Below are 21,723 nucleotides of genomic sequence, written 5' to 3'. Positions count from 1 at the left end.
TTGGCCCTGAGCGGGAATCAAACTCGGGTCGCCAGGTTCGTACCGCGGCCAGCTAAGCGCTACACCGTCGCTTGTACAATACACACGCACACTCAACTGGAGCGCTCACAAAATAGTGCAGTATAACCTTACAGCCTCACAAAGACACACACAAAGTACTATTTACTCTCTCCCCGTATCAGGTTTGCGAGCTCCAAAGATTGCTCTATTCAAAATTGCTTTTACCACACGGAACTGCGGACAAGGCAGAGGCTAATTGAGACGCACCGAACATTCTGCCCCGTGGCCGTAGACGCTTGAACATACACAGACACACTGTCGTACACAAGTGCTCCGCAAACTCCGTTTTGCTATTGTTGGCAACATTAACATTTCACCGAAATCGAGACAATGCTTGGAGCTTATTGGTGGAGTTGACTTTGCTTCAATTGGGGTGTTCAGTCATCAGCCGGCCAACCCACGCATGCGGACCTTACATTTACATGGAAGGAAACACGCTGGCAGCTCTCCCAAGTGGCTTTGGGGTTGTACCGCGTGTTGCTTTTGAGTGACATTCGACGCGTCGTTCTACGTGCTGGCAGTAAGTTGGGGGCGCGTGTATAAGTTCCTGAAGAAGCTCCCAAGATGTGAAGCGAAACGTCGGACATCGTACCGAGCAATGCGCGGTAGAGCCACGAAACAAACCGGCAGGGCTATTGTTTAATATCACAGCCACCATGAGAAGCAGATGCAGTAGCATTGTTAAAGTCGTGCGTCTACAACTTAGCGGACTGAAAAACAACAACCAACAATAAAAACACATCCCCAGGCCAGATTGCTTAAAAGTATTTATTTTGCTAATGGCTATTTTACAAGAACGTGCAACGAAGGTGAATTATGGCATGTTGCTGGCCCGGCTTGAACAACAACAACAACCCTCGGCTCGTTAAAAAGTAACAATGGCACAAATGGCCGAGTGTAACTACAACGAGTGGCAAATAACACAACCCGAACCAGGCACTCGTGAAAACATCGGCATTCCCAACACAGCCGCCGACTAGCGGGAAGTAACGATAGGGGAGGGAAAATTAAATAAATATACCCAATGCGACATTGCAGAGGTGGTAAAGACAAGCACGAGCAGGTACACGGAATTGTTACGGTGTAAAGTGTATAAAGCGTCGTGTCTTATGGAAATTGGTACATCGGTATGGCATGTGAAGGCAAGTACTTCCCGTATATCCTTAAACAGACTGTTGGGGTAAGGGCTGTTTGGAGAGCACCTATGAAGGCACAGGAGGGTGTGGGTGGCTAGCACCACGCCCGGCCGCTTTTGTCTCCCCAGTGGCGATATTTTCCACACCGCAGGTGCTCAATTGAGGCCGAGTCAACCTAGAGGAGGCTCAGGACCGGTTTAGATAATCGTCAATAGTGTTGGCGTTGAGCAGGAATCACTCGCTGGGTTCGTAGCGTAGCGCGCTAACCGCTACACACACACAGACACACGAACGAACGCGCGCGTCTGTGATCTCTTGGTCCGGCGCCTGTTGAAGAATAACATTGAGGGTGAAGATTAAACATCCTTTGACACAACCCACCACTTGACAACCGCTGCAGGGAATTGGGATTTTTTTGGGGGGATAATTTGTGCCAACGGTGGGTGCCCCCCGACGGATTATCAGCAACAAAATCTTCGCGAAACGAGGGTGGGTGCGCATTTGTGGACACGGGCGGTGGACCGGGCAGACCTAAACTCGACCGCGCTCTGTCAGGGCTCACAGTAGCAACTCTCTGGGGCCTCGCGAGAGGTGAGCGGAGGAGGCGAATACAACGGGGAAATTGGAGCTGTTGTTTTTTCTTGCAGAGGCACGTTCGAACGCGTTCCCGTTGGTAAAATGATTGCGCGAAAAGCATGGGAGAATAATTTGTTTTCTGCTCGATTGCGAACGGACATATGGAACCCCCCAAAAAATAATTTATAAAAAACACGGCAAGCGATGTAAAAACATCAATGCAAGGTTGATCATAATCGCTTTAACTGAAAATGTAGAATCAACTTGTGATTATTACAGCAAAAGTGTAACCCGACTTAGTTTGGCGAATCATGGTAATAAAATAAACCGAATTATAGGAAATCAAATCATCCATTCAGGCCTCAACTCTGCCCATCACGATATTCACTTCCAGCACTTCACACTACACAAAGCTTACATTGACCATAACAACAAAACCTTAGGTAAACAATTAGAGTTCCGTTGAAGGCAAACTATCCTTAATTATCACTCAAATTTAACAAAGGCTCCTATGTGGACAGCTACTATAAGTTCTGGATTGCAAGACGCTCCTAAAAGGATACGACTCACTCCAAACTTGTGCTCCGTGTCAAATAAAATTATACAAATCAGGTCTTTCTCACCCTCCACCCTCTACCGGATTATAAGCCGCACCATAAATGTCGCTTTAAAATGGGGGGGGGGGGGGGGGGGGGCGATAATCCAGAGAACAAGGTCCTTGTTAGCTTTCAAATATTAAATTCAACCACAAATGTAAACTATACAAAGTGTTTTTATACAAAGTTGTCAAATACTCAATTCTCTACTCCTGCCCAGGTTGAACATCCCACGTCAAGAGCATAACTGCCTTTTTGCATTATTTATGCCACTGGGTCTCACCACAAATGTGCGTTCAACTTGGGGTGCACTTCCAAAACAGGCGTGGACTTACACACCACGTGTCAAGCTGTGCAGCTGCCTCCTTGAATACCCAACACACGCACACTGCCTCCTCGGCCGCGCCGCATATCGCTCCCGTGTGCCTGTTCTGGTTTTTCTTTCCTGAAGAAGCTCCCAGCAAGCGGAGCGAAACGTCCGGTCAATCGTCGTGCGCGGCACACCCACCGGGTTGCCAAACCCCTAATCGATGCGCGCACGACGACGCAGCATGGCGGCACGCTGCACTTCTTAAAGCAGGTGCGATGCTCCACATCCTCGGCCGCTCCCAAGACTAAAGCGGCAATCGTTACGTGATCACACCAAAGGTGGGTGAGGATCGAGTACGAAGCGGTCCGCCTTCGGTGGGTGCACAATAAACGGTAACTTGTAACAAACATTTTCATTTTCAAACAATACGGCTGCGATCGCGAGCTTGTGGACGCGCGCTCCTGGAATGTTGTTCTCGTATACGTTTTCGGCTGGACAAACTGCACCCGGGCTCGGCAACGTCACCACCGAAACGCTCCTGAAACTTTCCCCGACCATTTCGTCCCAACAGCGCCATTGGTCCCGCGTGACAAAGCAAAGCATCCGTCCGCATCTCCCGCACGGCTTTTTCTTTCGCGTCAGCGAACGGCCCACGGAAGCGGATACCACAAAACTACCCCCCCCTCCCCCCCGGGGGAATCCGGTCAAGTGACCGGGCGGTAGGTGCAACACCAAATTGCCACCAGCACTGCCACGCGAGATGAACGCTCGGCGAGGCTGGAGTTGTAGCCAAATTAAGTGCATGCAGAAACCACATTGGAATGCGTCGGGTTTTGTTTTGGGGCGTGCAGTCATCGGTGGCCGGTGCGAGGCAGACGGTGCATATTTAGGGTCAATACCCCGACAGCATTACACCGGCCACGTGCCTCAGCAGCACAGCAAGCGGGCCGCAATAGGAAGGAAGCGAGTTCAAATCCAGGCTGGAGGTTTACTTGGTTCGATGAAATTAGTACACATTTTTTGTTTTTGGTAGGTGGTTCGACTACGGATTTAATCACCTTCGCCATAGAAATGTGGAGCGTCCAATTTTTCTCATGGCTGTAAACGGGAGACAGGCACTGCCTTGATGCTGATTTGAGAAATATTTTTTTTGCATTAACCAGAGAGGCCGCCGGGCTTGAAGCAACAATCGACGTACTGCTTGGCCCGGTGTCCACCCAGTCCGGGACTAACGAGTTGCTGCTAGTTTCCACGACTGAATAAAACACTCCGGGGAGGTCTACTGCGCCGTGGAGGTCAGGGACCATTATTAAAAAATCAATTATCATTCCCCACATTCCATATTCTCGATAAGGGTGCAAATTAAGAAGGGGATAAGGGGGACCACCTGCAGCCTCAGCTAACGTGGCTTGCTCTTTTCACGAACGGGCACTCCTAAACGTGTGCGGTCAGCACGCGAAAGTTGGCATGCGAGTGTGTAAACGTCGCTGAACGGAAAATATTTGGCAGAACGCCTGCGGGTGAATGAAGTAGTCCTACGCATGGATTGAACGTATAACAAGTGATCTAGCAGATAAAACCCGCACACAACTGGATAGTGCCCAGCAGTCCGCTGTTTGCAAGACTAATGCCGCACGTATCATATTCCGAGTATTTTCCCGATCTCTTGTGCAAGGTGCTCGTTGGGATTGCTCAAGCGCGAGGTGGCCGCGGTTTGGGGAGGCCTTTGTGCATCAGGGATTGACCATGGCTGATGATGACGATGATGATGACCACTCAGCTGCTTGCTCTAGATGGCTGCGTCTAGGGCACTGGATCACTGCGTGTGCTTGAGCTGTAGTGCTTAGCGATGCTCACGACATGAATACAGTACTAAACTAAACTATTGTTGTTTTACCAGGTAAGGCCCCACTGAGCGATAGAGCTATTTTTCAGAAGCGACCTGGCCACAAATGATAGCTTAACCAAGTTGCGGTTTATCATGTGGACATTTATAGCGGCCAAATACTCTAAACGAATGTTTCTAAATATGGAGTGAAACACCGGAGAACCTGGAGAAAAATCCACGCAACCATGGGGAGAATATGCAAACTCCAAATATACAGCAGGCATCAGAGTCGGGATTGAACCCACGACCTCCTGCATACCAGGTGAGGGAGTTAACACCTCGCCACCATGGCACCCCTTAGTGATCTTTCAATGAGGCGTAAATGACTTGTTTCTAACATGAGGCATTTACAAAATAACACTTTACAAACTACCGCACTTTAAGAACGACGTGATTTTGGCATCAACGTACAAGGAACACCATAATGCAACAGAAATAATTACGGTGAAAACAACAATGTAAGTAGTTAAAATAGAGATTAACACCGCTAAGTGTGTGAATGTGAAAGCAAATAAGCAGTTACCATTGAGAGGACTGTAACGAACAGTTCCTTGGCAAGCTAATCAGCGCAAAGAAATTTCACGTGTTACTAAACCACTGGATGGCCAAAGCCCAAACTATTCGGCATGTACGAATATAGTCTCATCGATTACAATTCACAGGCTCAATATGCACCCATCTGCTACAGTATTTACACGATGCAAATTATACGCAAATGATCGACTTACGTTATACACTCCTGCGTCGGTTTTTGTGGTTGTGGTGTACAGCGTTTCGATGTCCCAGTTTGTGCTGCCGATTGTTACACGAATATTCTCCCCCGCAGAAGAGGTTACCCCCAGCCTTTGAAAGCAAAGCTCCTCTCGCGTATTCGTAGCTGGTGAATTGACAACACTCGCATCGATGAGCTCAATATATCTTTAAGATTATTCAAAATGCATCGCAGCAAGTTATTAAAATACCTTTCTACAAATATTGTGCACATAGAAATATAAACAGCGCTCAAAAGGCCTTCATGAAAAATATACCGTAAAAATAAAGCCACTCTGCTTTTTGTATTTTTTTGGATTCCTCGTTACAAAAAGAAGGCAACATGTCCTAAATACTTCTTATATTTGATGTTTGTACACCGTTTTTTTTATTTTGACACATATTATCCCGACTGTGCAACCGCCATTGTGTCGTGAGACAAAGTATCCAAACGATCTCTCGCACAGCAGTGCGACCCTTCGTGTTAGAGAACGGCCCACAGAAGCGGACATCGGAGAGCTACCGCTTAGATCCCCTTAAGTGACCTCTGGTGTATGCGGAAGTGGGAACCAATTTTTTCACCCACTCTGCCAATTTGAGTGATGCTCATCGCGTGACAGAGCGATATTTTGTATTATCATAGCCGACATTTAGCCAAATTATGTGCAAAATCGAATTCAATGCGATGTTTTGTGCCGTTTTTGGTGACCAGGCTGAGAACATTAACTCACTGTACTTGTGAACCTAGATTCGAACCCAAGAAATTAGCATTGCTGGCACAGTACTTAAATGCTCTGATCCACCCAGTCACCTCAACATTTTTTGTAACTTTTAAATGTGTGCTTTTTCAGTGAAAATGTAACATTGTGTGCCTTTCTGTACAGCCACGAAAAACCATTCACGTATAAATGTCTAACATTGTGTGTGTGGAATCAATCATGATTATCTAAAGGCGCGACGTCATTAAAGGCCACTTTCAGACAGCACGAATCGGCAAAGCTGAACTAAACACCACAGTCAGTGTGAAGAATGAACCTCGTTGATTCGTCGAGCCCTGCAGAGCCCGGGCCTTCTGAGTATATGTGCTGCATGCAGCTCAACATATCTGACACTGCAGCATAAGCCTATAAAACACAACCGTTATTAAGGCGACAGAACACTGAGCTTCATTGGCGTCTGTAAGCAAGTTTCCCTTGAAGCACGTAGCAGATGTCCAAACCAGCATTTGGACGTATTAGCGGTACACCGGTGCAGCATAACACACCAGTCTAAAATCTAAATTTCAACGGACATTCGCCTTACAACTGCTTCGACATCACCAGAACTGATGTTGACGCACCACCCAGGCAAGACTTTTTGATCGGGTTGCGAATCGCGGTAAAATAAATAAGTATTGGCCAAAATTAGCAAAATAAAATTACACTCCGCGCACTGGTGTACCGCCAATACGTTCATTTGGGCATGGCTGCTATGTCTTTACGCGCAGCGGGAGAAACGTACGCGGGTTAAAGACACCATTAAGACTTTTAAGGAAGTAAGCAGGCCTTCCCCTCCAAAAGACACGTCATGGCAGGAAAGTGATGGCGGCCGACGGTCAACAATAACGACAGGGCGACAGCACGTTCACCCGGGGAGATGGAGCGACGAGATCGGCTCGTGCGTAGGATCGGAAAGAGGTGGCGCGACGACTTGGTGAGGCCTTCACTCGGCAGTGGATTGATCGTGGCTGCTGATGATGCCCCCGTGGGAGGGTACAATCCGTGAGCTTTGCGGGGGGTGGTGGAGGGAATGTTTGACGGCCCCTTGACTGCGGTTAAGCCAGGCAGGACGTGAAGCATTTCTTCACCATGTCCCTGTTGGAGGATACACACGGGGGGCACGGGACGAGGGGTGACAGAGGGAGGGGAACAGGTATGGGGGGGGGGGAATACAAGCAAGAGCGGTGTGCGCACGGGGCAATGGGAGACAGGGGGGGGGGGGAATGGGAGAGAGGGGTGGCAGTGGGAGACAGAGGAACAGAGAGAGGGGGGGGGCGAAACAAGAAACATTCCCTTAAATTGCTCCGATGAAGAGCGGCAATTGCAGCTCCGATTAGCATCTGTGGCTAAGTACGATGCGAGAGAAGTTCAACAAACATACCTACAGAACCCCACCGATTTATTTTTTTATATTGAGGGCAGTGTGGCGTTTGTCTTCAACTAACCTTGTCTTTTCTATCACAAGACATCGTATTTATGCTTGCTAGGTGAACACCGCTATCCAGGGCTTCATTTCAGCCAGACCTGTCCGGGTCAGTGACGCGGCAAAAATGCCCGCACCAGGCACACCACATCCAGTAGACCTCCCCGCAAAAGGAGCTGTGGCTCCGAGTTCACGTGCCGCCGACTCCGGGTCAGCCAGCGAGAGCCCATAAAATATTCAGCGAGGAATCAAACCGCGCTGCTGTGTGTTTAAGGGGGGGGGAAACCAGTGTCGATGTGAAAGAAGTGAATGCAGGCGCTTACCGAGCGTAGGGGATGTACGACAGGCTGTACCTGTTGGCAAAGGACCATAAAGACACTCCCATTAGATTTGGCCGCGCTGCCGCCGCTAATGTAAAGCCAAGTACACACTGGCATTATCATAGCAACAACGACTTGCAGAAATACCTTTATTACGCTTGTCAGACTAATTCCATTTGTAGGCTTTCACGATCAAGACTGCGATTTGTAATTGGTTTATATTAGGCCAGATCGTTCGCGTATCACGCCAATTGGAGCTGTAAGCGTCTACCACCCGGCACAGCCAAACAAAGCAAGTCGTCACGTGGCAGAATGTGCGGAAAAGCAACAGCGTACAGAATTATCTAAATGTTTCCTTTCTTTTCAACATAATTAGTTTTTTCTGAAATACAAAATCAATTGGGACATTTGCCCGCGTGACAACTTGGCTTGTTTGGCGGTGTCAGGTGGAAGACGTTTATGGCTCTAGACATTATAACGACACGATTGAGCAGAAACATTTTTACTTGTTAGAACAATAACATTTAACAGACGAAGTGGACACTGGATATATGCGCACCCTTGAGATGCATTCCCGATTTTTGGATTAATCTCAAAAAGCTGAAAATAAGGACAATCCGATTTTTTTTGTCCCGTTTTTCATGCTGAATGAAGACATTTTACATTGGTACAGAATAGATGGAGGTCTGAAAATGAGAAAAAGTTCAAAATTGTGCTGAAAATAACTAAATAACTCCAATATTGGAGAATTGTTGTAATCTGAAAGTATACGCAAACGTGTCCACGAATAACAACACTCGTAGTCTCATATGCACTAGGCACCTTTCTCCATACTTCACGCTGATCAGTTTGGGTCAACCCAGACTGCTCAACTGGGTCCTGGGGAACCTCCTTCAATACAACTTGTCAACCCACACTTCAGCAATCACCACTGCCGTTAACCGTGGCCGGGAATTTGAACTCAGGTCGCCAGGCTCACAACAGAGCATGCTAACCACCACCACCACTGCCTTTGCAGACACTGGTGGCAGAGCCCATGGGCAGATATCATCTTTACCAGGTCAAGGAGAGGAACTGCAGGACACAGAAGAGCAGTGCCAGAGGCTTGTTCTTCCACTGCAGACAGACAAAAACGACACAAGTGAGACGGCGGACACATGGACAAGAAACCCACATTGGCAAGAGCTCAACAGACAACGCAGACAGCACAATTAGTGCCGGGTTATCGTCATCCACCCACGATCCTTCATCAGCCAGCCAGCCAGCTCGCCTTAGCCACTTGTGAAACAATTACTCAATGTCATCATTAGACCTCCTTTGCCAGTACCAAAATATAATAATAGGGTTTTTCCCCTTTTTTCTGGCAACAAAACTCTGGTCCCTTGGTGTGGGCCAATCAGTTTCAAGGACAATGTATATATTATCACAGCGTGTTTTTTGTTTGCATTTTGACTGCAAGCATTGTGGCTAATGCAGACATGAATTCCTTGTTAAAAGGTTTCAGTTTTGTTGCCAGAAAAAAGGGGTGAAACCCTATTATTATATTAAATTACTCAATGGACAATGTTGGCGTTGGTCACCTTAACCACGCCCACATGACGCGTATAACAATTGGCTATGAAGCGGTTTGAATGTGCATCAATGCGGTTCATAAACATACGCAGGCCAAAACTCAATGCGCGTAGGCACGTACGTGTGCATAAGGCACGTAACGATTGAGCTTTGAGGCTCAACCCTGCTTAGAATCCGAGATCTGATGCATTCTAGGCGATTTGGTCACTGGCAAGTGTTGACACAGCAAGCGCCAAGGCAGCCGAGCGGTATTTAAGACAGATGAAAGCAGTGCCGCACATTGGCCACGGCACTGTGGGGTGCCCACCACATCAAGGCTTAGTCCACCATCGCACTTACCCAGAAGGCAGAGCAGAGCGTGCACACCAGACAGCACTGCATACACACACACACAAAGCCAAATATAATCATACACAGACAAAGATCCCCCGTTATCGCCTTAACAGACTGTTTGGGGCAAGTGGTGTTAGCGAGCACCTATTAAGGCGGGAATGGGCAAAGATGGCGTGGCGAGGCCAACATCAAGCCCGACCAGGTTTGTCTCTCCAGTGCTGAAAACATCACGCGACATTAGGTACTCATTTGAAACTCAATTGACCCAGCGGAGGGTCAGGACATGTAGCACCGATGGTGTCCATGGCTGGGAAGTTACAAAACACTGCACAAACCACTCTACCGCTCCACCCACATAAACACACACGGAGATGAAACATCAGTAGAGAGGACGATGAGAGACACTCCGGGTTGGCCCAATTGTGGTTAAGGTGATGTGGGACTAATCAAACATTTAGGCGATATGGAATCTCAAGGCGAAATAATCCTTCAGTGGGAAACCCTGAATGAAAGGAACAACACAATGACGATTGCAGAGTGGGCCATGGTGTGCCAGCATCATGGTCCAAATTTGATACATTTGTAAAATGTACCCGCAAATGACTCAACTGGGGAAAACACATAGCAATGTCGCCCCCTCCTGCGAAACGACTGCAGACTCACCATTGGAACCTCATTTGCCAGTAAAAAATATGATAATTGTTGTTTTACCCTTCTATCTGGCAACAAAACTGACACCTATCAGAGTTATGTTTTTTGTTTGCATTATGGCTGCAGGTATTGTGGTCTATGCAAACATGACGCCTTGTAAAAAAGGTGTCAGTTTTGTTGCCAGATAGAAGGGTAAAAGACTGCAGACTCTATCTGTACAACACAGACTCTGTGATGGGCCTTGCACTATAACAAGGGTCGGAAACCAAAATAACAAGAGGCAGTTTTTTCGAATTCGGTAAAAAACTCAATATTTTAAGAGCCCCAGTGCATGTGAATACATAAATACGTCACGTCACGAGGCAGTCCGTCAAGCAGAGGTCGCAACCGGGTACCCGATACCCGTACCCTACCCGATACCCGGCTACCCGTACCCAGCCGGGTACCCAGCCGGGTACGGGTACGGGTACCAGTTTGCGACCCTGGTGCGGCCGGGTACGGGTACGGGTAGACCGTGAGTCACTGGTGAGTCACCGTTTGTCACTCATTTCCCAACGTCTTGTCTCTTCTCACAATTCAAGTTCCTAGAATCAACCCACCCGGGCCTGCAAGATGGCTTCATCCCAGAGGTCGCAATCGGGTACCCGTAACCCGTACCCTACTCGATACCCGGCTGGGTACGGGTAGCCGGGTATCGGGTAGGGTACGGGTACGGGTACCCGTTCGCGACCCTGGTGCTGCCAGGTACGGGTACGGGTAAGGAATCAAAACCCGTTTGCGACCTCTGCCGTCAAGAGCCGCGCGAGGCTCCGGAGCCGCCGGTTGCCCGACCCCTGCGCGATAAGAATGGCGGAAATACCAAACGTTCCAATGATGTGATAGGATTTGATGACGACGACTATGCGATGGCGGCAAGAGTGGCCTCACCAGCATGACGCTGGTGGCGATGGCCCGCGCCGGATTGAACATTCGCTTCAGCTGCTTGAGAGGGCCCATCAGGAAGCAGGTGCTGTGGGGGGGAACATACCAAGGTCACACAGGCAAGCGAGCGAGCACGCAAAGCGCGCAACACGCGTGTATGTACGTTTAACTTCTTTCGCACAGTACGAAGCCAATCGTACTAATTGGAGGTGCGGGGGAAGGACAACAAACTAAACACAAAAAGCAGGCCCTGGGCTTCTGGCCGAGAGGCTGTATGTTGCCCACTCAAGGCCAAGGCAGCTGTGATGTGACCTTACCTACAGAGAGCACAGATGTTCCCCAGCGTGTAAAACACAGCAAAGAGGATGAGCCCATTCTTCAACCACAGGAACACAGTGCCCTGTCCCAGAGTGATGGGGGAAAGGAGAGCCATGGATTAAAGATCAAGCAATGGCAAGCACGCTCAGAACATTACTTCATTTCAGAGTTGAATAGTTTCACAAACAAAGGCTTCGTTTTTTTATGTCTGTATTTCTCTGCTCGAGGGCAGTATCGTTGGCTTCAACTCCCTCCATCCTGTACAATCTTGCGTTCTCCTCTTCCTTTCACTGCATGCCCCCCCCCCCCCACCTTCCTTTAAAGTTGTCAAGCAGTCTTTTTTGATGGCTCAAAAAATAAAAGGCTTTATTAATTAAATAGATGATCTGTTGGACCAGTAATAAGATGGTTGACTCAGATGGCAGGGATGTTACATAATAAAATAAAACGGACATTGGAAGAAAGGTTAGGAGCAAGGAAGCACCAGGGCAAAGCACCGGGGGGCAGGCCTAGGAAGAGGCGTTTCGAAGAGGTGAGCCAGAGATATGAAGAACTGAGGAGTGGATGTGCAGATGGCCCAGGAGAAAAATACGAGTGGAGAAAGAGGACCAAGAAGGCAGACCAAGTGTGGCCCAGATGTCAAAGCACAGAGCTGGCACCGTTCAAATCCTAGGTTCAAATCCAGGCAGCAGCCTGTGATGAATCCTGGTTCTCAAGTATTGTATAAGGGAGTTGATGGTCTCAGCCTTGCCACCAATAACTATGCAGAAAACACATTCCTGCGGAGGGAGCTGGTAGGAACGTTGGGTTGCTCGGTCAATGGCCAGGGTCAATGGCGGCGTGGTGTATTCCGCAAATATGCCCGACTGTGAGGGCGGGCACAAGCCGGCGTGAGTAGGTTAAACGTTGAGTTTTATAAAGGCACAACGGGATGACCAGCCCCTCCCCACCCAGCCCCACCCCTTCCACCCTCCCCACCCAGCCACTCCCCACCCAACCCCTCCCCACCCAGCCCCACCCTCCCCACCCAGCCCCTCCCCACCCTCCCCACCCAGCCCCTCCCTCCCCACCCCCTCCCTCCCCACCCAGCCCCTCCCTGCACGACGGAGGGACACAATAATCCCCTGTGGGCTGGTGGAACCAGTGAGTTCCTACCAGTATAATATCACGTTAAATTTGGTTCGGCGAATTAGTGTAGCTAAAATCTACGTGTGACACTTAACAATACCCTTTTGATTGTCACGTGATGAACATTACTTCCTGTGGCAGGGAGGGTGGGGAAGTCCTTTTCCATGCTGTGTAGACCAGAGGTAACTTGAAGAGAACTCAGAGGTAGCTCTGTTGTATCCTCTTCCGTGGGCCATTCTCGACCATGAAAGGAGTGCACGCTTATGCGAGACATCTGATTGGATGCATCATCTATGACATGGCATCACTAGCACAATAAAATAAAGTTGGGGGAATAAGACAAAATAAAAGCCTGCCACAAGCATGAAAAAAAGGGTAAACCCTTTTTAAAAATGGGTCTTTGCCCGATGATCAAATTTGGGACCAATACCGTGATGACACCTGGTGGCAGAAAGTAGTTTAAACAGAATAACTCGATGACAATTCTCCCATCAGAACGGCGTTGACGTTCACGATATGTGCATCAAATTGTGCGAGTAAAAAAAACAATTGTTCATGGAAACAATTTTATAACATGATGATACTTTCAGGCCGATTCAATTAATGAGACAGAACTTGCCAGAATTACAATGAAAAACAGACATATGTAATGAGCCGTACAATACAAAAGAGATCTTGACTTGAAGCTTTCGTGACTGCAGGAATTCATATTCTTTTGATCTTTCGGTAAAAGTCACGTAGATAGGTTCAAAGAAAATAACAAAAAACTACGACGTTTCGATCGCAACACAAAGACCCAAAGAATAATACAAAAGAGACTAAACAACAAAATAATACATTTTTAAATCGTCATCCTTGTGACAGTTCGGCCAACTGCAGGAGAGGTGAATGTTAAACTGAAAGCGTACACACACACACATGTGTATGTGTGTACGCTTACCTGTCAATTGTTTACAGACTATCTCTCGTAGAGACACTTGCAAATCTGGCCAAGCGTACAGTCTTACATAATACGACTAAATGCCACAACATGACGATCATCGCTATATCAGTTTCCCTTAACTTTGTAATTAGATTTCACAAGTTTAATGCATCCTTGGTATGCTCTAATGTTCTTCCAGTACGAATAAAGATGACTTAAACTGTCTTTAACTGCAGTTCACTAAACGTATTCCTGCCATAAATCTTCTAATAATGATATTATGATCTATAATACGAATGATGCACATGCTGTTCGTTAAACGAGGCATTACTAAATACATTCTAAATGAAATGCAGAAGTGATGCCATTACGTAGTCAGTTACTCCATAAAACATATGAAAACGCCCACATTTCATGGGTAAATAGCTATATTTTGCTAACTTTAATGAGTATTGCGAACTTTAATTGCTGTTGTTTCGTCAATATTTGGTCTCAAAATGAAACATTTAACAAAAACGAGATTATCGCGAATATTATATCCTAGGACACATAATACAATCGCCATAACATTTTCAAACGTTTAAGAACTGATGTGCATGCAAGACCATGAGCTTATTTGTTTTGACCAGGCATTGCATGACGTGGCTTCCAAAAACAAAGCTACCATGAACCAGTAAAAAAAAGCCAGTTTTTTGGAAACCGCCAGATTTTGCCGCTGTCAGTTTAAACCAGCTTGTGGCAGCCTGCTCAAACCCAGCCACACGAAGAGCGATCACAAAATTATCAGATGCGCCTCGGTACACATCTGTTGGTCTGCAGTTAACCCTTCTCATCGTCACCACCGCGCCCGGCGGTAGTGTGGTCACCGCATCTACGCCTCTATATAAGGAACGAAACAGGAGGACTTCTCCGCAAATCCGGCTGTCGCCTGATGAAGCTGGTTGTAAATAGTGGCGAAACGTCGTACTCAGATTGTAAATCTTGTGGCTTGGCTCTCCAACACGCCAGTGTTGCTGTACTAGTATCGAATTGGCACCTTCTGTTTACGTGACAACCCTTACTAGTTGGCTGTTTCGGCTGGTGGCGGGTTTAACGACACATTTATATATTTACGTGAGCTAACCCAAAAAAAACCTCTATTATGGTTGCGGTAGGATGTGCGTGTCGCCATGTGAACGAAGATGCAGCAGCTTCTCTCACCAGGATGGAGCACAGGATTCCGAAGATGAAACACGCAACGAAGGACTTCAAGCGTGTTCCCCAACTCAGCGTGGATCCTTCCACGATCTGGGCGTAGGGGGTCGGCGGGTGGCGAGTCGCACGGGGCAACAACATCACGGGGCACGGTTACAAAGGAGATGAACACGAAGCCGTTTTTATTATGCTCGTGGTGTATTCATTCACACAAGGTCCTTTGCCAAATCCTAAGATCACATGAATGCACAGGGGCCAGTGAATGTTTGGCTTACCAACATCGAGCATAATAAGAATAAGTTTAGATTTAAAGCTTTCGTGACTGCAGGGATTCATCTTCTTGGTTCTTTCGGTAAAGTCACGTAGAAGGGAAATAATAAAATAATAAAAATAAAACATAATAAAATAATTCTCACGACGTTTCGGCCACAACGCAAGCAGCCGTCCTCATGATTATTCTACGTGACTTTACCGAAAGAACCAAGAAGAAGAAGAAGTTTAAAATGTTAACGCATCACACAGGATTTGCTCGCTCGCGTACAGAGACAAGCTTGAAGGCAGCAACAATTGCCAGCGCTCTGGAGTCCTCTATCAATTGAGGCGTCACCGGCCAATTAATGCGTGGCGTGGGAGGCAACCAGAGCACCCGGAGCAAACCCACGCATGTGAGGGAGAAACACTCGAATCCATTCAGATGTAACAGGTGGAATCCGCATTGTTGCTGTACGGAATTCTCCTGGCCAGCCAGGGTATGACACTTCGACGCCTAACGGAGGGGAGTTTCGCAACGTTTGAGTGATCCACCAACCGTCGCCTCCAATGCTGGATTACAAACTTGCGCCACCTCCACCCAGCTAAAATGCATTATCAACAGGGTTTTTTTTATTGAACTCTTTCAGTATCATGGGGCAATTGGGCTTCATGCCAAACAGGAAGATGGGCTGAATTTACAGGTGTGAGGAGATGTTAAGCCCATTCGCAGCATGCCGCCCATAACTTATTAAATGAAGTGAGGGCCATTGTTTGAAAGAACACAAGAAAAGTAATAACGAAAAGGGGCAGGCAGGCATGGGGGTTATAAAGATCCTGTTAAGGAGGATTTGAGAGATGCTGCGGTTATAGTCATCTCTGACAATCCCCAAACAAGGATCTTTAAATGATGATGATGATGATGAAAAAATAACCTAATGGCAGACGTGAATTCATGACAAGAACTGTAGTCATTAATGTCCCTTCCTCGGTGCTTACAAGTTGTGCAATTCCTCTTCACAGTTTTCATGTTTAAAAAAAAAAGGTAAAAGTGCCATCCTGCAATACCTTACTCACTCCACTACTGGCGGAAGGGCCTCCACTCACGAGAGGGAGCTCTAGAATGACCCTATATTAGGTATTTAGCCTATTCTTCATGGAAGCATTGAAAGTCTCCACAATTTACAGAATCAAAATGTGTTTACAATGGAGGAATCCGATGAGCTATGAAGCTCTTTTTCACAGATGCCGAATGGCTAACTGAATGCATGTATGTAGAACTTCCTTTGCCCTGTACGCAGCCAACCGTACTACTCAGAGATGCGGGAAACTGTGGTGTAACCATTTACACTCCTGGGTGGACAGAGACAGGATCCCCACCATCTTTTCAACTGCCGTGCCGACGAGATAGCATCGAACCGGCCACCTCTGGATTGAAATGCTAGTGTGCTGACCAGCACAAGCTTTCATGTATATGTGTCAAAACGTAGCCCGGTAACAAATTTGAAACAGCTGATTTTGTATAGCTGACAAAGCAGCCCTTTCCTTGCATGCATTTTTAATTCGGAATGCCCTCTCTGCGAGCGCTTTCGTATTGCCACTGTGACATTACTTTCAGCAATTTACAGCCCCCCCCTTAAATATTTTATTGACAATAACCGCAGGCTGTAAAAGTGTAAATCCTTCTTCGGGACCAATTTTAAATTTGCAAGGCGGTGTCAGGTTTTGACATCCACGCTCGACGATAACGAAATGTAACACCCGTCTGTGGCACAACCTCTCCGGAACGCAGACAGCTACACGAGCTGCAGAAGGCAAAGCTTGCATGCAGTCACACGTACGCTGGCCACACTCCACGTTTTTTTTTTTGAAAAATGCATTCTATCTTTCCCCAACCCCCCACTATTGTATCCCGATTGTGCTATTGCCATCACGCCATGCCCCCCGAAATGTCAATTGGGAATTGCTCGCACAGCGGCGCAACCCTTCGCATTGCAGAACCGCCCACAGAAGCGGATGTCACAGAGTTGCCTCCAAGATCCTTTCAAGTGACCGCTAATCCGTGCCGTAAGGGGAGCTTACGCCTTCCCAACCACCCTGGGGCAGAAACTAATTTAACATGTTTTTTTTATGCAGTCGTTGGCGCATATGTCTTTAGTGAAAGAGCTCTAATCTTATAAATATTTACCTAGGCCTGCGTCCTGGGCTGTCAGATCGTGTGAAGCTTAATTGCCAAGAAATGTTAACCGCTATTATGGCACAAACATTACTCCCACAATACTTCACAACCTCATTGCAACGCAACTCCTCAGGAGTGCTGTGAGGAAGCTCGTAAATGCATTTTAAAAGGCTCTTTTTCTCATGAAGGAAGCTGAAAACGTGCTTGTGACAGCCAAGCCGAACACAGCCCATGTGCTACAAGATAATAGCTGTTTGTCTTTGAGTTGGATCAACCTTTATACGTCAGGAGAATGGGATTAATATACCGTGCTCCTCCTAAAACTTCATAAATTGTTTACAAGGGTGTATTTTGGGTTACTGTCCACACTGACCAGACATATTGGAAGGGATGGGAGTACCCACACATTACCACAACAAAGTTATCTGCCGATCTATGAACTATGGTGTTATCATTTATACTGCTGGGCGGACACAGGCGGGGAGATTTTAACAAACTTGTCCCATTGTTTCAACTGCCACGCCATGAAATCAATCGGCGACCCCTGGAATGCAAGTCCAGTGGCAGCATCCCAAACCCATCATGTAATGGGGCTTTAAATTTTTAGTCAGAAAGCCTTCAGACCAAGCTATCAAGGGGAAAAGTGGATCACCTGCATTCATTTGCGAGTCAACTTAGTGGCTATGCAGTTCGTTGCCTAAGGGCCTTGTACAAGCTCAAGTTTGCAAGCAAGAGCTCGTTTTGTTTAAAGGGAGTTACTCCATTTTTCAGAAAAAAATTAGCCATAACTGCATGGAATAGGCTGCTCAATTGGTCCTTCTCCATATGCTTCTATTCTGTGCCTTTTCTCGAGTCACATCCACTGTCCTGATATCTCAATCTGCCACATTCCCCGGTCTCACCCTCGGTCTCTCGCTAATCCGGTGGCACCTCCATATAATAATAATAATTTACACTTATAAAGCGCGTTTCACCCAGAGGTCGCAAGGCGCTGCATCTTCCCTATAATCTATGGGTGGGTGTCCATGTCTATGGGTCTCTATGCAAGTCTACGGGTTTGTCTCTACTCAACACATTCCCCAACCAACTAAATTTAGTGTCCCATGAAAAACAGGAAGGGGGACAATGTTTGTTATGGCTTACATGCTAATCTCCTAATACGTTAACATTACACACCATGTTGCGACTTCCAGGTCTATTGGTGAAATATTTTTTGGAATTCGTCCATTAAATGCCACCCTGATTTGAGCACAAGTACTCTACGTAACAATGCTCCATGATGGTCATTCACAATGCGTCAAAAGAGAAATATAATTTTATCTGCATTCAAACCAAGAGTCGCAACTCTTCAAAACTCATCCAATGTACAAAATTATTGCTACATATGTTATGATTATTGTACCCTGTCATGTTTGTTATACACTCGTAACAACCGTGGCTTGGCTCTTCGAGAGTGGAAACTGATGTTGGCATTAAATGGATTCATGCAATTTGCAAATGACGTCTCATGGTTGGGCAAAGCCTGGACAATGCACTCACCTGGCTCAACCTTACCCTAATCCTCAACAAAGTGTGTCGCGAAAGAGAAAAGGTCATATATAATGCATTGACAAAATACATCACGGATACTATTAACCTCAGAAGGTCATTACACCCACACATCTGTACACATGTAACAAGATACAGCCATTAAAGAGAGCGCTTAAACGTGTACAGTATGCCACTTCATGACGCATGACTTTCCCCAAACCATAGGAATGTGGAATTTCCACCACCGATTCAAGGTTGCCCGGCAGATATCAGCACCACCCCTACACTCATTAGCGGAGGAAGACATACACTTAGTTTGACTTCAACTGAGAAGACACACACACATAGTTTGACTTTAATATTAAGACCTTTTTAAACAGGGTGCGGCAAAAAACAGGAACCATACTTCTGTACAGTACATTAAAAAAACGTACAACTGTCCACGCAGACGATGAGAAAGCGTCTGTGGCACTACCACCCCTACAAATGTTTAATGTCTACATAGAACCTAAATTAAATACTATCACAAACCTTCTTTGGGTTTCAGTTGATGAAATATTCAGGGGAAATGCTTAGTTTTGTTTGTGTATGATTAAGGGTTTAGGATACATGGTTAAGAGAATATGGTTAGTTATCAGGGTTAAGAATTGGGGTTTGGTGTTCGGAGTTAAGATTGAGTCTCAGGGTAAAGGTTTAAGGGTTCGAATGTAGGCTAATGGGTTAGGGCCAGTAGTACTAAGACTGCTTATCTTGCCATCAATCTGCTGGAACAGCAGCCTCCATCTCTAGTCATTAATGAAGGGTGATCGCAAAGTGTGGCGGTCACGAAATCCCTATGATTCCTGACCCTTCCCGCACCATGCACATCTTAACAAGCCTCACCGACTCCAAATAATTGTTTTCTAGGCGGGTCTTACATTGTGAGGTTAGGAAAATTCCATTCATTAGTGTTTGGTATGTGGTCAAAAACTGGAATAGCTTAAGAAAATACACCAAATTAATAACACTTAAGAGCTCCAGGCAAATTGTATTCGGCAAAAACACCAGTTGGTGTACCGTGCTCCCATGTCCATGGTCGCATCGTGACCCAGCGGGTTAGGAAGTTTCAAACATCTCTGCGTGATCCATCAACCCTTGCCCCCCAATACCGTTGGGTCACATCAGGGGGAAAGAAAAAACAATTCAAATCATGAACGCAAACACTCAATCGACACTTCAAGTACACGTTGCACACTTGCGAAAGAGGGCTAAAAAACAGAGCGCGTTTAATGATTCCACAATACCAACGTAAGTTGAGAATAAGGGCAAACGACGTGATTTGTCTAATGGGATCGTCATTGTCACTTGTTCTCCCTCATTGAATAGCTTTCTCGGAGACTTGCATTTTCCCCTCTGCTAACGGAGTATTTACTGCCATTACAATTGTCTGCCAAGTTATTGTTAAGGTAGAAACGCCTCATTCTTACCGCAGACTTTTAAGATAATCTCAGCTTGTCACAAGCATTCCCATTCGCAGTCCAGCAAGTTTGGAAGCCTTCCAAATCACTGCGGAACCGGCTTGTGTTTTTTGTATCTCGTCTTGAGACTTCATTGCATTCACGCAAAATTGTTTCCCGTTCAATTTAGTCGCTTACAGCTCCAAGTCAGCCAAAATACCAGATTCCTGTGGTGGAGGGGCGAGTCTTTATGCAGTCCAACTACTATCCCAAACAACGGATGCGATTACATTTCCAATATCCTGTTATTTATCAATGAACGCACCAATGTCTGGGTTGCCAAACGGAGTACTGCACATGGAAACACCAATCACTCACACGAGGGTGAGGAGGGGTAACATCACTCTAAGACTCACGCGGATTAAAAAAACCCTACTTGCTGTACCTACCACCTCGCAGCCGAATCGGGTTCTGGAGTTTAACAAATCTCTGCGTGACACACCAACCCCTTCGCCTCCAAAGCCCCCGGATCGAAGGCGAGCAGAGACACACTTAGGCCCTGATTGTACTGGCATTTACATTTTGGCAAACAAACAAACAAAATATCCGGAGATTAACTCAACCATACAATTTACCGGGTGTCACAGCCCTCGTAAAACAAAGAGGTCCGTGCACAGCGCCCGCCGCCACCAGGGCACGATGCTTTGGCGGCGGGGCACGACATGCAACTTTTCCCGCTGGCGAAACAGGCAAGACCGTAGGCTCACCTGCCCGACCAGGCCGCTCTCGTTCTCATCCTCCTCCCCGTTGAGCACTCGCCTCAGCTTATCCATATTATTGGCGCGGCGCCAACAACGCAACTCGAGGGCGACGCGGAAAGCAAAAAAAACAAAGTGGCTCTGGCGTTTACGTTCGAGAAATTATTTTGTTACAAAGTTTTTTTGCCACTCGGAGCGAACCGCTGAAGCGGACGACCCCGACTCTGAAGTAAACACGCGGGTCACGTGGGGGAGGGGCTTTCCCCTCGAGTCTCGTGACTACGGGTGCCCCGCCGCGGGTGAGCCGCGCGTTGAAATTTCGCGTTTGGAAAAGAAATTAAAATGTGTTTATGGCACAAACGCACATTGGCACTGCGTAAGGGGCCGTCTATAAATGACGTCACGCGATTAAGGACGATTTTTGACCCCCCCCCCCTCGTTACACGGCGTCACAAAAAGTAACCCCCCCCCCCACCTCAAATATGACGTCACAAAGCTCTGCCCCCACCCCCCAAAACAACATTTCCATAAAAAATATAAAACATGCTTCAAATCGCTTTAAACTATTGTCATTGTAGTGCGTATTTAATGTGGCGCTGCATTCTGATGTTGTAGGAGAAGACATTTATCAAAAAGTCAATTTAATTAAGTAGAACGTGTTGTCTATATTTATTTAAAGTTGCGCATTTTGATGTGACGTCACATTTCTCACCCC

At 46.8% G+C, this 21,723-nt stretch overlaps 1 protein-coding gene across 2 annotated transcripts; it reads right to left on the bottom strand.

The window, feature by feature from the left end:
• Positions 1-810: 810 nt before the first annotated feature.
• LOC133352431 (vesicle transport protein SFT2B-like) lies at positions 811-21,253 on the bottom strand. 2 transcript variants are annotated; one of them, XM_061568076.1, is made up of 8 exons: positions 21,018-21,253; positions 14,863-14,949; positions 11,612-11,694; positions 11,301-11,382; positions 9,729-9,764; positions 8,875-8,933; positions 7,821-7,850; positions 811-7,169 (listed from the first exon to the last, which is right to left on the bottom strand). In XM_061568076.1, exons 1-8 carry the CDS (start codon positions 21,081-21,083, stop codon positions 7,130-7,132), a joined length of 483 nt encoding a protein of 160 aa, XP_061424060.1. In that variant the 5' UTR covers positions 21,084-21,253; the 3' UTR covers positions 811-7,129. The 2 variants fall into 2 exon arrangements, with proteins under 2 accessions (XP_061424060.1, XP_061424068.1); XM_061568084.1 differs by lacking the exon at positions 9,729-9,764.
• Positions 21,254-21,723: the final 470 nt, after the last annotated feature.

This window comes from Lethenteron reissneri, chromosome 5, assembly GCF_015708825.2.
Source record: "Lethenteron reissneri isolate LAM-NWPU_2019-01 chromosome 5, ASM1570882v1, whole genome shotgun sequence".
NCBI classification, from domain to species: domain Eukaryota; kingdom Metazoa; phylum Chordata; class Hyperoartia; order Petromyzontiformes; family Petromyzontidae; genus Lethenteron; species Lethenteron reissneri.
The sequence above is the reverse complement of the archived record's forward strand: the minus strand, read 5'-3'. Positions and strand labels throughout refer to the sequence as shown.